At 40.6% G+C, this 17,366-nt stretch overlaps 1 protein-coding gene across 2 annotated transcripts in view; it reads left to right on the plus strand.

Moving 5' to 3' along the window:
- The window catches only part of LOC136431095 (protein FAM53A-like), a 107,038-nt gene that overhangs the window by 80,347 nt on the left and 9,325 nt on the right, over window positions 1–17,366 (plus strand). Inside the window, exon 5 of one of the 2 annotated variants that reach the window (XM_066422320.1) lies at window positions 2,629–2,694. In XM_066422320.1, the coding sequence (XP_066278417.1) occupies window positions 2,629–2,694 (66 nt within the window). The remainder of the gene's footprint in view (window positions 1–2,628; window positions 2,695–17,366) is intronic. The other variant, XM_066422321.1, reaches the window with a different exon arrangement.

The raw sequence follows: 17,366 nt of genomic DNA on the forward strand, positions 1-17,366 counted from the left end.
GAAACACTGCATCCACAGTTTATCTATTACAAGTTATTACCAAACCAACCTCCAGAGAGGCCTTAGGTACATATGGGGTGGGCAAATGCAGGAATATCTATAGCCCTACGGTAGCTTTAGTACATTTTATTACCAAAGCTGTATTGGACCATCAATGCAACCAGGACTTCTGCATATAAATCTCCCTTTTGACTTATTCCGTAGCCCATAAAGCATTGCTGTATGGATGGGCCCACGGCTGGAAAGGGGTTTTAGTAGTATTTTTGTCTTTTTGATGTTTAAATTTCAGTATGCTGTGAAATTAGCTTTGTATGATAGTAATGCTTATCATGAAAAGAAGTTGGCTTCTATACAGTATGTAATTGATGCATATCAATGATTCAAAAGCAACTTGAGGTCTCAATATACATTGATCGATAATGTTGTAGTCTTTAAGCTGCATTTGTCTTGATTTTCTTGACAAATCCGAGCAAGGCTTTTTTTTATACATTATTGCCTGCCATTCCATTAGTTGTGTCATATCCTTGAAACAGCTTTCATTCAAAAGTTTATTGTTTATGTTTAACATGGGAGTAATGAGCCCAAGGGAATGTGATAATCAATATTTCGCATCTTTGTAGATCACTTATGGCAGTTAGCTGTGCGGTAAGTGGCACATTTATGGCCTTTCTGCATTTCAAACTCTTCCCTTCGCTGTGGAAGACGCATCGTCTTCAGAGTGGACGTCACGGAAGAGCCGATTGCCGTTCGAGATAAGACAGAAAAAGATTTCCTGAAAATCCTCTCATTTTGATGGCCCTCTGTCATAATGTACTACCTAAAGTCATTCTGAATGCCTGGTAATACTTAGATCTATCTACCAGCCACTTGATTCATGAGGAGAGCTTAAGTATGTATGTAGGGACTGGTAGTGTAGCCATAAAAGTAAATAGCATTACGGCTTTTACGGGCATTATACGAGTGCTTTGGGGCTCAGGGGAGATGGGGAGGCGAACTTTCTGCAGTGGTTGTCAAAAGTTTACTTATAGCAGTTCAAGGACCACATAAGTCTTGTTGTTATAGTGTCAGCAGTGAGAACCCTTCCCATTCCTTATGGCATTTCATCAGCCAGGAGTCCTTAAAGCTGGAAGGTTTACGCCAGATGTGGCAGCAAAGGGTATGGAGGTGTGATGGATTTTTGCACACAGATCATGCACCTTACATGGATTTACATTATGTTGTCGGGTATGTACATTGTTGTGAAAAGCCTGTTCAAGAGGAAGATTGGGAAAAGTTATCTCTTCATTAATTTTCTTCAATGTACTGGAGGGTTTATTATATCTGTATACAACTTATAAGCTATGATGCTAGTGCATGCAGTATTTTCAACAGTAGCTCCTTCCGCAGACACGTCTGTAAATATAGATAACTAAGAATATTCAGAGATTAGAAGGAGAATAACAACAACCCACCCCCAGTCATTCCTGCCCCGTCCCTTGGAGATGTGATATTTCACAGCCTGTCGATGCGAGGTCGCCATTCATATTTTAGTATTCCGTGCCGCAAACCGACGCTTGTCAATAGGTTCATTACTGCGTGTAAATTTTACAGAAGGTTCGGAACACCATTGAGAAAATTACAGTCATTACCGCTAACTGCTCGTCAATAATGCAGAATTCTTAATTAATACCTAAACGTAGTGCAGGGAGCTGTGAAAAACATGTCACACTGTAAATGGGCAGACTTATTTTCAGGTGTTTAAAATCTAGCTTGAATGTATGAATTGCAACTCTACATGTATCTATTCACTATCAAGAATATTATCACAATATCACAAGTACAGTATTTTGTTTATCACAATACTGATATGATGGATTGTACTAAACCTAAAAGTCTCAGCAAAGCAGTTTTATGCAATTATCTTAATGTCTCCTGGAAAAACTTAATTTGGGATCATGATTGTCAGAGAAGCTGACATTGCATGCAATACTCTTGCTTACATGCCAAACATCCTAGAAATTGTCCTATAAACTAGGTTAGTGGGTCCATCTTTAATGCTAAGACCTTGAAAGGTAGACCATTAATGTTATACACTATTCTGCATCGTTCAGCCACTGAATACAAACAGTCACATTAAAAGAAAACTACCTCAGCTTCCTGACCATTTACATCACATGTATATCTATTACAATGAACTACATTAGAACTAGAAAGTCTTGGGAGATAACCTTTATCTAATTATCTTTTAAGAAATTGGACCATGTCTCCTGGAAAACAGAACATGGGATCATGATTACTCAGGAAACTAACATGGTACACTAGTATGCTTTGAAGGAAGTAACACCCTGACAGATTTCTATAAAGTAGAATGTGGGTTATGGTCAGGTCCAAGACTTGGGATGTAAAGGTAATAGAATACACATAGTACACTGTTATGCACATGAAGACACACAAGATACAGAATATTGTCAAGATAAACTGATTAAACTCTCAATATCCCAGATTGTACATATATATGAAGCTACCCTTTCAGAGCCCTTGACAGTTTTATACTTTTCCCTCTAGAAATACAGGTCATTTTAGGGACTGTTCTTGCATTCCTCCTGTAATGTGCTGTATGATATAGAAAATGTTCCTTGTGTTTTTCAGAGTTCCTATGACCACTGCAGCCAGCGAAAGCAGGGTGTGAGAATACCGCAGTATGTTGTAAGTACAGTACGTATCTTTTCTCCCTTTTTTTCATGTTCTCAGCTTCTTGTCTGTCATGCTACTTCTAAAAGGATATAAAGCAATCCAAAAATGATAATTTTCAAAGTTTGTTAAACACCAATGTCTGGTCACTACATAGCTATGATAGATGAGTGCACAAAGGGAACAGGCCATTTTTACAGCTATGGGTATGACAGTGTTTGATGTATCTTGCACTCCCACAGTGTGAATGGTGGACTACCATTAGGTACACAATACATGTATGTTGTAGTTGTTATTTCTGTCCATGGTGCTGAAAAGTGTGATGTTATATCTCATCAACCTATACATGTAGTTATTTGTTCTGTATTTGAAATAAGAAACATGTGGAGAACATAGTTTAGAGTCTACTGAATCTTAATGCATTTCAATCATTTAGCTTGTCATTGCTTTTTAATGAACATTTACTTTGTATAGTTGGTAGGGTATGTAGCTTTACCATCTGCAGAATAAAGTAACAATGCAGGTTTTAAAATTCTTGACATTTTTGCCTCATAGTAATACGTTTGCCAGACATCAAGCAGATCTGCTTTTCCACTTTCTTTTCAATGAGCAAAACTTGCCAGCAAGTGAAATAGCAGTGTAGTCTTTGTGTAACTCTTGTATAGCTGGGAGCAAAAGTGTTTTAGAAAAGCACCTTGCCACTGGGAAGCAGGTAACCCCACTGGTTTATCATCCATGAAGCTGCAGGTACATGGAACACCTGGTATCCATCACTGTCACATCCTTTCAATACATCCAACTTATCAACATCCTGCAAACTCTACCTCTGTGTCGTCGTGAGTGCATGCCATGGTTCTTACACTTAGGCTTTGTAGTTCTAGGGTTGCGCTTCCTTTTCATCCCTACATGTATACGAAGCCTTTATAGCCAAAAGTGGTGTACCGTTCGATAAAAAACAGAATGGAAATTTGTTGAGATTGCAAGATTTTCTCCCTCAAAAACTCCTGCAAAATAATACTGATGTTTCAAGGGTAACATGATACAACAGCTTTCACTCCAAGATTTGAAGCAATTTTTGGTGAAGTGGCCTAAAGGCGCTCGTCATTGATTAAGGTCCCCATGCAAGCTTCAATCAAGTCCTTCATCTCAGCAGATGAAGAAGATCCATTAACAATCATCCTGTGTCTCCACAGGAAATTGGTTTCCCTCCAGCTTTAGAGTGCAAATCACATCAACATTGCAAGGTTGGTTAGACATGGACGGTGCACAGCTTAACTGCAAACACTTTCAGCACAGCTTGGAAGGAGGAAGTGGTCTTTTGGATCCTATCAATGCAGAGAGCCAACGTTAGAACTCTAAAATATATGCATAGATAGTTGCTTGTAGGTCTTCAAAGTCCCCTTGCTGTTGAAGTTCTGAGATGTATTCCACTTCTTGTAGGCCCTTAAGCTGTTGATAGCGTGCATTCTTTCTACAAGATATATGATGCATGACTAGGAGGCTGAAGGCTTGTAGATTTCGATAACAAGTGGAAGCAAATTTAAGATATTGTAGAGTTCAAAGAAGCAGAAAAAGACACTTAAAATGCCTTTGACAGTTCCCTTAGCTTCTGATCCTCTCTAAGGGCTGTCTTGTTGGTAGTTGCTTTGAGACATTTCTGTGCACTTTGATTATGGAGACCCTTTTAAAGGCTTTGTTCAGGTATCTTAGGCTGAAAGCACCCCTAGCAGTTGTACAAAAGTGTCAGAAGATAGAACACTTTCACACTATTGCATTGTTGAGAGCTTATGTAACACTCTTTTAATCTAAATGTAGAATCAGCCAGGCTTGTGAGATAGGTTGGAGTTGTCAGTGAAGTTGTCAGTTGATAACAGGAAAGTAGCTATTACTATTCAGTCGCTCGCGACTCAATTTAGGAAATGTATTCATAACCTGGTACAAGATTGAAATGAAAAAATTGTTGAGTTGTGATGTGTATATTGCCTACACTTAACAGCACATGAGCTAAAGTTGCCTTGAAGGTATGTGTTGAAATAGAGATCACTGTAGGAAGGTGTTTTTTTTCAAATTGTTCTTAAAAGCACTCAAGTAGCTATAGGAGGTGTCACTTATAATGGGAGTGGATTATCTTGTGGAAATTCTATTGCCAACCTTACAAAGTTGGAAAAAGTTACAGGAAAGCTTTTCTGGAATTTCGGAGTTGAACATAGGATTATGCATCCTTCTGTTTTTTCTTTTTTTTAAATTTTTAATCTTACTTACAAGTTTACAATCTTATCTCGCACGATGTCCGGACTTTGTGAAACTGTGTAGGGTTTCCTTTGTATGAATTTACATGTAGGTTTATGTTAAAAATGCAACAGCTATATGACATAATATTGATAAACACATAGTTTCAAAGGACATTTATGGATGAGGAATAATGTAGATGTAACTAGATTCAAGGAGAATATTTCACTATTCCCACAGCAGCACTATATCAACTAAAGACTTCTTGTAAATATCAAAGTATATACCTGCTTATAACTGGGGTTCATCCAACTTAGAAAGATTTGGATTTTTTACGGAGTTGTAGTTATGAATTTTAATTCAATAGCTTATACAGCTACTCACCAAAATAGAAAGTAATATGCTATATGCAGACATCGCTATAAATAGTATAAGTAACATGTGTATGTAGGTGTACATGAAAGTATTGCTGCATTTGACATGTTGCAGAATGGTGTACAACTCATTTTAGACTTGTAGACGAGTGTATGCCTTGTTCTCTCCCAGTTGATTTGGCCTGATCGATAATATGAATCCTGTACTTCAGGAAGGCAAGGACAAATGTGTAAATTTGATCCGTTATCGTGCTCCCCCAGGAAGTCCCATATCGACCGTCCATGAAACAGCAATTCCCTGTTATCACAATTAAAGTATGGAAGATGACAGAGTGATATGTCTCCATGCATCTCTTTTCATCATAAGAGAGTTTCAATCAATAATATATTCATCCACAGTAGACACGTTTTGAGCCATCTTGCTGGTCAAAGTCAAGAGTCGCCTCATAAAAACAGTCGCTGCCAATTGATTTTCTAGGGATATGACAGTATGCAATTTTTTATAATATCACTGCATGTCAAAGTGGGATCCCATCTCTGCTTGGTCTAGGTGGAGCAAGTAGCTTCTCTCTTAACTCTCAGTACTTTTCCTCAGTATAGCCATGCTTCTTTTCTGGTAATAAACCCAGTAAGTATCCTGTGATTAATTCATTTGAATTCATGGAGAAGTCAACCGAGTTGTTTCAAATCCCGTTTGCTCATTGGGCTAGTGAGTCTCTCAGAGTGTCATGTACTGATGATGTAGTATTGAGTTTGTTTAACCTTGCCCATTCTCAGAGCTCATCCTTGCACAAAAGACATGTCGCTTGCGGCATGTAGTCTAGGTCAGCAGGGTGAAAGTTAAACTTTAGCCATTGTGTGGAAAGAAGAACACGTGTGTGGAAAACATGATAACCACTTGTGTGGAAGACATGATAACACTTGTCAAATGTGTTCTGACTTCAGCCCAGATCTGGTGCCCTTGTCAGAAGAGCCAGTGGAGTCAACTTGGCAGGACTCTGGGGCCCTGGCTATCTTGTTAGCCCTGATGAAGGGCTGGACCTGCATTAGTGTGAGCCTTAGGATGGTGCCGCGATGTCTCTGTGCACTATAGGACTGAATCAATAGGTGTCCACCGAGATGGATGGCACTCGCCACCATACTGATAGTCTGTTGTGAGAGCAAGAATGAAGGCTGTTGCAGATTTAATTACATGTATTTGGTTCTTTGAATTGCCTCAAGAAACTTGTGGGGCTTCATGGAATGGCCGTCAGGATCAGTAAGTGGCTTTAGATACCACCGTTGTTGGGCTTTAGTTTGTTCTGTAGGGCTGGATTGACCTACAAAATGTGGCCCATGGAGTGATGTGGATTGGGAGAATATTCAGACCAGGAATGGAAGCATCATGAGTGTGATGGAAGTTGAGGAAGTTTGTGTGACTAAACTTGCTGAAGCGTCAGGTTCTTCTTTGGAATAAACCACCCTCGTAAACCAGGACCGCCTATCGCTCGACGTTACATCACGAGCGTAAGCGGCCCTGGTAAACAGACCAGTCACATATGGTTATGGCAGGTCGACGAGACTTGCTCATGAATAATTAATGAGCTGACCTTATTTGGCACAAACGGCAGTTGTAGCTCATGAATAATTAATGATCTAGCCGTAACACGTAACCTGATTAGTTGACAGCTTCCCAGCGTTCTTTGCACGCTGGCTTCCGATGAAAGGAAGCAAACCCTCTGATTGGCTAAAGCTGTTTTGGTGGTGACGTCATCGTAACCATATGTGACGGGTCTTTTTACCAGGGCCGCTTACGCTCGCGATGTAACGTCGAGCGATAGGCGGTCCTGGTTTACGAGGGTGGAATAAACTGGCATGGCCAAACGATCAGATTCATCACAGCCCTTTTTGCATCATTGTGTAGCGGAGAGAAGGTTTTGTTACAAAGCTGCATGAAGGTAAAGAAAAGTTTGTATCAGCAGAAAGGTCAACAGGTACATGTATCTACTCCCCCTCCCCTGAGAGCATCTTCACAATCTGTGTCTTTGTTTTGTGCTGCATAACTGGAGTGACACTGCTTTGATGTCACCAATAAGTTACTCCCTTGTGAGAGAAGACTAGCATGCAACCTACCCGTCGTCGCATCAGCTCTGACATGCAGTGCATTTGTAGTGTCTAGTGATGGATTGCTTTGCTAAGCTCGGATTATGGCTCAATGTTGCCTGCCATGGGGGGGTCCCCATTGCCATGAGATTGCACATGTATGCCAGATGGCAATTTTTTACTGAACAACATCTACTAGTGGAGAAGGAACTACTTAGAAAAGGAGCTGCTACATGCATCAACATGATACCTTACATTACATGTTGCATTAAAGCACCCCTGCACAATTCCTCAAGTCACAACACACAACTGAAGGGCTTTCTGACACCAAGGTCTCAACGTTTTGTTTCTTTAGGTCCATTGTGCAAAGTCATTGTGCTCAGTAATTACAGGTGTTCCTCCTCTGAAAGTCACATTGCAATTTACATGACATTGATATTTACGCACCTACCCAATAGAGCCCTCTATGTGACCCTCAATGTGCAAATGTTTGATAGCTATCTAATTTGATCTGCACATAAACGAGTTGTAATGACTATGGTGTTTTAATTGTTCCCAACTCCCAAGTCATCAGTCTGTGGGAACTACAGTGCCAAGGCAATTAAGATTTTCCTGCTGTTTTTGGGGGAGGGGTCACCTCCCCAGGACAGGGAATTCACACCCTGCCTGTCAAAGTCATTATGAGATTGGCTCATTGTCAATCAATTATTTGCAAAGACTGATTTTTTACCCTGTTATCTTTCTTTCTGTTGTAACTAAATTGGTGCACGGTAAGGTAATAGCAAAATTTACACCAAAAATCGTTACTCAAGCAACAGTTACTGGATAAAATTTTGAAACAGTCATATGTTTCAGACATAGCAAAATGTGCTTACTAAAAGGGACATAGTTCAATTGATAATTTACATTGTCAGTTTTTGTAATTTTCAAGTATAATACCCATTATATTGAAAGCTGGTTTAAATTATTCCGTAGGAAATAAGTCAGAAAGGCCTTGAAATACTTAGTCATTTAAGTTTGAAGTCACCTTGATGGAATAAAAATCGATTTTCACTTCAGTCCTTTGAGTCAAATGTGTTGGAACGGCCTTGAAATTCTAAGAGACGCCTCTTCTACTCTTGTTCTGCATGTTTGACTCCATCTCCCGAAGCTGCACAACTATATTGAACAGATGGCACATAATTCTGGGTGAAAGAGTGGCGCAGCACATAGTAATCAACCCGTAAAATATGTTTGTGCGATGCGCTGTCATTTGCACTGCTTTAATGGAAAGCCTACAAATTAGGCAAGTGTCATAAACATTAATATGGAGGTGGCAACAGTTTGCACCAATCTAACATAAAACAAATATTGGAAACGAGAGGTGCTAGTTTATGACTCTGACCTTCAGCAAAATGGCAGCACTGCACATGTTGATCTCCTCTGTAACCTGGTGTCAATTAAGTTGTTTTGTAGATTACAAGGTGGACCTTCTTTTTTACTAATTGCTTAACCTTGTTGACCAATCTTTGCTAATTACCAGTTACAGTACCAAATTGATGGATATGTTCTATAGTTTTCTTTGTTAGTTCCAAAAGGAAAACATTTTTATAATTTATAACCAAATGAAAATGCCGGTATAAAAGACAATTGAAAGAATTGATTTCTGATATGTAACAAACAAGATGTATTTCTTCGTGTAATTCTACATGTACTTGTACATGTATGCTTGTGATGTTAATTCATACTTTCTGTGTTCATCTTGTCCTAGCTAATTTACTGTTTGTGATCAAGCTGCGCCAGCTGCATCCAATCGTGTTACTAATACTGCCATTGACCGCGCAGCCAGACTCTGCCTCAACTGTTCATGTGCATTGTGGCGCCATATACACACACATTAATTCCCCATCATACATTGTAGTCCGCCTGTAATTGAGTTGCCTCCAGAGTTCTTCTATTCCTCCCGTCCTTTCCTGACAGGACGGTGACTTTGCTTTCTCGATCAATCATACTTAGGAGTCTATCCAGCCAAACTGACCCGTGTGATCCTGCATTATTGAAGGTCTGTGAGTGACTTTAATGGCAGGCTGCATTGTAGCGTGCTGGTCTATTATTGCTTCTCTTCCCAGAAATGTCATGGTTTGGAAGGGCAATGGCTTGTGTAGTATCTGTGGATAGCAACACACGGTCGGACCTGTGATGTGGGACAGTTCTGGCAACCATGCAGAGAGCATGAGGGAAAGTTTTTGAGAATCCAAATAAGATTGAGAGAAGAGTCTAGAACAATTTTGTGTATGGGGAAATGGTGTTTACTAGAATGGAAGAACCCTGGCTACAGGTTCATGTACTCACTCTAACTCTAAGGTATAATTAGAGTACCTAACCTCTTGCCTTCTTTTGTTTTGTCCAACTTCAAAGCCAGAAACTGAAGCATTGCACTCCAAGCCTAATTTGCTTTTTAACGCCCCCTCATAAATCTCCAAATTCCAAAAAGTGAACTGTGTACGCTTATCCTAGTGTCAAAATGTTAATACATGTAATAAATTAGTTTTATCTTAGACACCATATCCTCCTCCATGGGTAATAACTTTTCCCTATATAGGTTTGGTTTGTACCGCCCCCATGGGCCTGCTGTTATTGTTATTATTTTCCCATCTCCAAAGCAGTGAACCAAGGCTGACGCAATACATGTAGTTCCAGCAAGGCCATGTAGATTTTATTCTATGGATGGCATCTGATTGCACAAGCCGTCACCCCCATCCACTCCCTCAAACTAAAAGATGACACTTGACAGATAATCCTGTGGTCGAATGTGAAAATGTGATTCTAAAACTTTGCTTTTTGAGATATACAGTGTTTGCGTTGACTTTCCCAACCCCACTATCTTACGCAAGTATCTGTATCTGTATCTATATAGCCGGTATAACCGCCATCAAGCGTAACACACCAGCTTCGCAGGCACGCGGCGCGGTAGCAGCTGGTCATATTACACCGAACGGTCTGTTACACCTAGTCTTTGCATATCTGACTGCAACCGTTCTTTAAAGCTACTTAGTGATGAAGCTCCTACAGTACTTGATGACAACGAGTTCCATTCTACTATGGTTCTCGGGAAATACGAATTTTTGAACACGTCAATCCTTGGCTGATAACTCTGGTACTTAAAAGCATGACTATTTCTGGTCCTCTTCTGAGCTGGCATTAGATACTTATCAGTCGGTACGTCCACAAGTTTATTAGTCATCTTGTACATCATGCAAAGTCTGGACATTGTTCTCCTGTCCTCAAGTGACATCCATTGCAGGTCTGCTTTCATTTTTGTTACACTGGCGTCCCTTTCATAGTTGTTCGTGCAGAATCTGGCAGCTTGGTTCTGCACCCTCTCGAGTTTATCTATATCCTTCTTTGTGTATGGATCCCAAACTGTTGCAGCATATTCAAGGTTCGGTCTTACTAGAGACGTGTATGCAAGTGATTTTACCTTTGCTGGGCATGCCCACAAATTATGTTTGATCACTCCCAATGTCTGTTTAGCCTTAGTTGTTACTTTGTTGATATGGGTGTTCCACTTTAGCCCCGTTGTTAATGTAACGCCTAGGTACGGGTGGCTCTTTGCTGTTGCTAGAGCCTGTCCACAGAACTGGTAGGTGGTTACAATTGGGTTTCGTTTGTTTGTTATATGCATGATGTAACATTTTTCCGGATTAAACTGCATTAGCCATCTGCTTTGCCATTCTTCGAGTGTGTTCAAATCTTCTTGCAAAAGCTGTGAATCACTCTGTGTGGACAACTCTATATATAACAGGCAGTCATCGGCAAATAACCTAACATTTGAATCAAGCTGGTCTGGTAAGTCATTTATGTACAGGAGGAAGAGTAACGGTCCCAGAACAGTTCCCTGTGGTACGCCTGACGCAACTCTAACTGGAGCTGAGGCCTTGCCTTCTACCACTACCGTCTGTTGCCTATTGGTCAAGAAAGCCTTCAACCAATTTAGTGTGGTGCCTTGAATTCCGTAGTGCTCTAGTTTAGTGATGAGTCTGCTATGTGGGACTTTATCGAAAGCTTTAGTAAAATCAAGAATTGCTAGATCTACCTGTTTTTTACTGTTCAGTGCGCCAGCTATGTCGTGAGCTGTCAATATAAGCTGTGTTTCTGTGGATCGCTTTGCTCTGAATCCATGTTGGTAGTCAGTCAATATGTTGAAACTTTCTAAGTGTTTCATGACATGACTATGGATAATGTGTTCAAGTAGTTTTACAGGATATACAGGTCAGTGATACAGGTTGGTAGTTGCCGGGGACAGCTCTATCTCCCTTTTTAAAAATGGCACATATATTTGCATCCCTCCAGTCTTTGGGAATTTCTCCTGTGTCTAACGAGTGTTGGAAAATATTGGTTAACACAGGTGCTATTTCGGTGGCTGTCATTTTGAGGAACCAAGGAGGTATTTGGTCTGGACCAGATGCTTTAGATGGATTGAGACCTTGGAGCATTTTTTCGACACCATTAGGGGAAATCACTATGTGTTCCATGGGAGGGGTAGAGGGCTGTCCGAGAGTTGGCATGTTTGTTGTGTCTTCCTCTGTGAACACACTTTTAAACTGTGAACTGAGTGCCTCTGCTTTTTTCTCGCTATCACTGACAATGGAATTACCAATCTTTAGAGGGGCTACGCCGACAAGGTCTCTTCTTAGGCCTTTTATGTATGACCAGAATGTTTTGGGTTTGTCAATTATGGCTTCCCCCAGTATGTCTGCCACATATTTTGAATGTGCTGCTCTTATGCTTTTCTGTACGCCCTTCTTAACTCTCTTGTATTTGTTCATGTCTTCCTCTCGCCCTGTTCTCTTTGCTTTGTTGTAAAGACGTTGTTTCTTACGACAATGCCTTCTTAGGTTTCTGTTGAACCAAGGCAGGTTGTATCTGCTTGATGTTGTTTTACTAGGGATGTGCAAGTTCATCGTGTGCTTTATTTTGTCTTTAAAATCATCCCACTTCTGTGTCACGGACATATCCTCGGTTCGTTTGTTAAAGTTCGTTGCATAATCACTTAGGTCACTCTTGATGGCCGGTTCATCAGCTTTAGTTCGAATGTACACTTTTCTCTTGGGTTTCCTGTTTTGTTTGGGTGCAAGGTTGACATCCACCAATACCATGTCGTGGTCACTTATTCCAGGAACTACTGTGGTCTTTTCGATTATGTTTGGGTTATTAACTAAGACCAGGTCCAAGAGATTACCATTCCTAGTGGGCTCTTGAACTGTTTGGAATAACCCATGGTTATCCACTAAGTGCAGTAGCTTCGAATTCTGTGCCTGTCCTGAATTGCCAGTATAATGACAGGCAAGCCAAGCTTCCCCCACAGATTATTGCTGACAGCCACAACACAATTACACCCTTCAAGGCAGCCATTGCTGGGTTGTGTGCAGATTTCTCAAGTGCCGTAATCACTCATGCAGGTTGCTAGAACACTTTGCAACACTCCAATTTACCGAAGGAGCGTCTCCTGTGTTTTGCCTTGTTAGGAGTAGGCTTGTGGATAATGCAGCATTTTGGGCAGAACAGTGTGTGAGAACTATGGGATAAACCACTTTAGGTTGTGAAGAATGTACCAGTTTCTGTAAGTCAGCTTCACGAACTGGACAACCAACTTGATTTGACATCAGTATTTGGTATGAATTGAAGGATAGACACTCAGGTACTTAAATGTATTGCTCAGGCATATGAATGCACACTGCCAGAAAAAAGAATTGCACCTCAAACAAAAATTGTCCCTATCACTCAGTAGCAAGGACAAACTTCTAATTTTCTTGAACATTTCCCACTTTTACATCCCTTTAAAATTCTTTGTTATCTGTTGCCAAATCCTTTCTTGAAATAGTACCATATACTGTAACGGTAGTTTTATACGATTGTTAGTATAAGCTCATACTTCATTGATATGGCAATGCCGGGTCTGGTGCTGACATAAGTACATCAGTCTAAAGCTGTATTTAGCTTGTGGCCAAGGTCAGAGAGGACACATGAATCTTACTGTAGTTATGATGATTTACAGTGTGATTGTCAGATGCTCTTTTACACCTCGGCCATCAACGGTGTGAACATTGCCAGCTGTGGCCTAGTTCTGTCATTGACATCCAGAAAACTATTTCATACAAATGACTCATGAAGAACTGGCGACCTCTGCAAAGTTTTCAAGGTCGATTACAAATGTTGGTTACATGTAGACCTGCCATGTTGATATGCATTAATTTTGTACATTTACACAAAATGATGACATAGTGTTAATTCAGGGGGCACATTATTTCTTCCAGTTCTTTTTTTGGTTTGAATGTAACCTTGCCAATTATCTTCCCTCCAGCAGGCATCTACATTTCTTAGCAGCCCATAGTTACAAGTTTCACCTTCAAGTTGCTACCTTGGCATAGGAATGATTACTACGGTTGCTTTTAACCTAGTTTTGATTCAAACATACAATATGCGGCTTAGGCAGATTTGTATCGTTTAGTGGGCCTGTTGCTTCCTTAAAAGCCAGGATTAAGTTGGTGTGGAGAGTTTTATCTGTTTGTGTGACCCAGCCCCGATGACTAATTTTATCCTCCGGTGATTTATCAAGTACAATCCACTCAACCATCAGCTTGCATCTAAACCAAAGTGCGTCATGTCTAAAGATAGGTGAGTGCTGCAAATTGAGAGGGATTCCTAAACATCAGCTCCCTGACTCAGATAAAAGCTTTACCTCCACCTACATGTTAATAATTGTCTTATTCATCAGAGAAGCCAAGAGCGGCTTTGGTGGAAGTTAAGGTGTTAAAAGAGTTTGAAATGTCTAGGAGAGTGCTGCTAGCTGACCGACATAAAGGGCTTAACTTTCATGAAGGCCCAGATCAAAGGCATTGTAGCCTATTAGTGAGGAATAAGCTGGGAGGTGGGGGGTGATTTAATGGTGAAGTCAGACAGGAGAGTGCTCAATTCTAATTGAGGGATTTTGAAAGGCTTTGATACAGGCTTAGCCATGATACATACATGTTTTTGGGTGACTGAAGTTGGTCAATTCAAATGAGAATTGTTGTTTGAAGTTTTATATTTAGGTTGTACATGTAATAAAGGTTGATTTGATGATCTAAAGCGTGCACCAAGAATGCCCTTTCATGGAACAGTATGATCTACTGTCATGGGCAGGGTGAAGATGTGTTTATGTACTAAGATATCCTTGTTATATTGTTGTCTTCCAAACTGCAACTGACAAATCAACATACTGCCCGTTGATCAACAAGCAATATTGTTTAATGAAAGAAAGGGCTTTAACCTGTTTGGCCGGTGTACAGTCTTACGCAGGGGGTGTTTCTGCAGGAAGTGCTGCAAAGGTCACTCTGCCTAATGATAGCTCCCAGCACAGCTTCTCGGACACGAGAATGGGCAAGGGGTCAGCAGGTCCGCTGCCCAATAAATCCACATCAGTGCTTTCCTCTTAGCGGAACGTCCTCTCAAGAGTGCCGCTAATTTCTCATGATGAAAATGTTCTGAATGACCTAGTTCTGAAGTGCAGAGTCCGTACATTGCCGGGCTGATGAAGGTGATGGGGTCAGGGATGTTATTCTCCAGGAGATGCTGCTTGGGGCACACAAATCTTACACACGTCATCAGCCCTACTTGATGAACAGAGTAATAAATATGATATAAAGTTATTTCAAATTGTTTTTTTACGCTTGAAGTTAACTCTGCAAGTTACATACTAAATCATTTACACTACCAACTGTCTGTAAGACTTAAAAACTATCATTTCTGTTCATTATAGTGTATGCAAAAATTTAGATGAAGAACCTCAGAGTACTGTCTTTAGCAGCAAGTGCAATCTACTCAATGACTGATCTTCGAATTATCCTATATAGTTCAAAATCAAGTTTGCGCATCTTCTCTACCCAACCAGCTTTTGTGACATTTTGATATTCTTGAACTATCAGGCATGGTTTTTCTTTGTCGTCAAAAATCAGGAAGGTTCTGATTCTGCATCCAGCCAGATAGTGTGTGCACCTGGTGTACTTTTGTGCAAAACACTTGTACACAAAGTAAGAGAAAGTTCTAGCCAGATTGTCGTCCTTGTCAAGTCTAAATACCCACAGATTACAACATGGCATGTGACTCTCAGCAGATGAAATGGGAATTGAATACCTGTCTGGGTTTGACATATGCTCTCTGCTTCATTGCGGATTACCTCCCATGTCTGATGATGGCCTAAGGCACAAGTCCGAGGAAATGAATGGGAAGGGCATGGATGGGGTGAACGATAGGATCACTGGGTCAGTTCTGGAACAGTAGCCAACATTATGCTGTCAATCTGTTGTTTATTGAGTTAATGGCCTGATTTTTGCAGCGTGCATAACTCCCTTTGTCCACAGGAGAGCATGTGAAATTGCTGACCGCAAGGCTAACCCAAACATTTTCCTTCCCCAGCTGTACCAACACAGTTGTTCAGAAAGTGTTGAAGTATTTTCAACCAAATTGTTGCAGTTGTAACATTGATAATTTGACTTCCAAAACTTCTTGAGGTTGCCGTATACAGTAAAATCAGGGATGCCAAAGTCCTTTAGCATATGACATTGAGCAAAGTGAAGCAAAGTCATCCATGAGTAGTTGCATGTCTTCTTTGATGTACATATAGATATACTCGTATTCATCTACCAGCCCATAGAGATAGCCATGATAAAGTAAACATGCCATATGCTGTGACCAGGCCAGCTTTACTAATAGCAGCCTGGAGTCAAACGCCTTCCACATTTATTAGGGCAGGAAAGGTCAGTAGATTCATCTCCTGATAGTGTGCTGCCAGCGCTTTCCTGTTAACCACCTCCTTTGGACGTGCGGTGCTCGTTCCTCACGGCTGCTGTGATCTGATTGACCCAGTTCTGTAACTTCTCGTGTAAGGCGCCCCCGGGGTATCTCATCCAATCCTGTTGCTGCGACAGAGTCCACCTAGACCCACCCACACAACTTTCTGTTCCATCTAAATTCGCTTACCGTCCAAACGGGATATGCATCTGCATTTGGCAATTTTGTTCCGTACCTTGAATTATGGTGTGTAGAAATTGCCGCCTTGAAATTGATGGAAGTCATAATGCAGAGCTTATCTTTCCAGTATAAGTAAACTAATGATCCATTTCAGCATGTAATGTACTCTAACTGTACCATACCGCAGGGACAAGAACCTAAATTAGAGGAGGAGGTTAGATCCCAATCAAGGGCCCTACATTTGTAAGATCCAACATCAGAGTTTCTTATCTGAATGATATAGCTGGAGAGCTTTTGCCTATCATGCGCTGCACAAATGTGTTGGGGGTGATCCAATTTTTTGCAATTTACTGGCTTGTCTAGAAATCTCAGGCAAGATGAATGTGCCTCGGTAGAGCTCTCCTGGCCCACTGGGTAGCATACATAGTGCCCTCATACATACAGAAGTTCTGGCCTTCCTTTTCTGTACCACCAAGGTGCCCTTGTCTGTCACACTGGTACATGTAGTTAGGGGAACAAAGTAAACCTGGGGGAGTACATTTGGAGTCCATTTATGCTTTCAAATATATGAATCAATAATGCATCATGGTAGATTGTTGGAGAATTATTGTCCTTATTTGTCCAATCATTGATGTAACAATAAGAAGCCACTGATTGCTGTATTGTGTTCACAGCATTCAAGTTTCACTTCACGTTTTTGGGCCAGTGAGGAAAAGAGTAGCTGATGTAACATGACTTTTATGTTCATTTTAGGTTGACCGATTGAGGGAATATGGACTTTTACGACAAAGTGTTATCCATTGCAATTTATCTTGCAGAACTACATGCTCTATTTAGTTTACTATCACAATTTCTAATCTAAAAAATCTGAATCTTGCTGTGTAAATTCCCATGGCAAACATTCCAAGAGGAATTTTTTATGTAAAAAAAAGGTTTTTATGTTCTTAGATTTTGGATCTTGCATTTTAGTTTGGTATGACAAGCAGCAAGGGTAATGGATGATTTTGTGTGATATGTTAG

Source organism: Branchiostoma lanceolatum, chromosome 3 (genome assembly GCF_035083965.1).
Source record: "Branchiostoma lanceolatum isolate klBraLanc5 chromosome 3, klBraLanc5.hap2, whole genome shotgun sequence".
Lineage (NCBI taxonomy): Eukaryota > Metazoa > Chordata > Leptocardii > Amphioxiformes > Branchiostomatidae > Branchiostoma > Branchiostoma lanceolatum.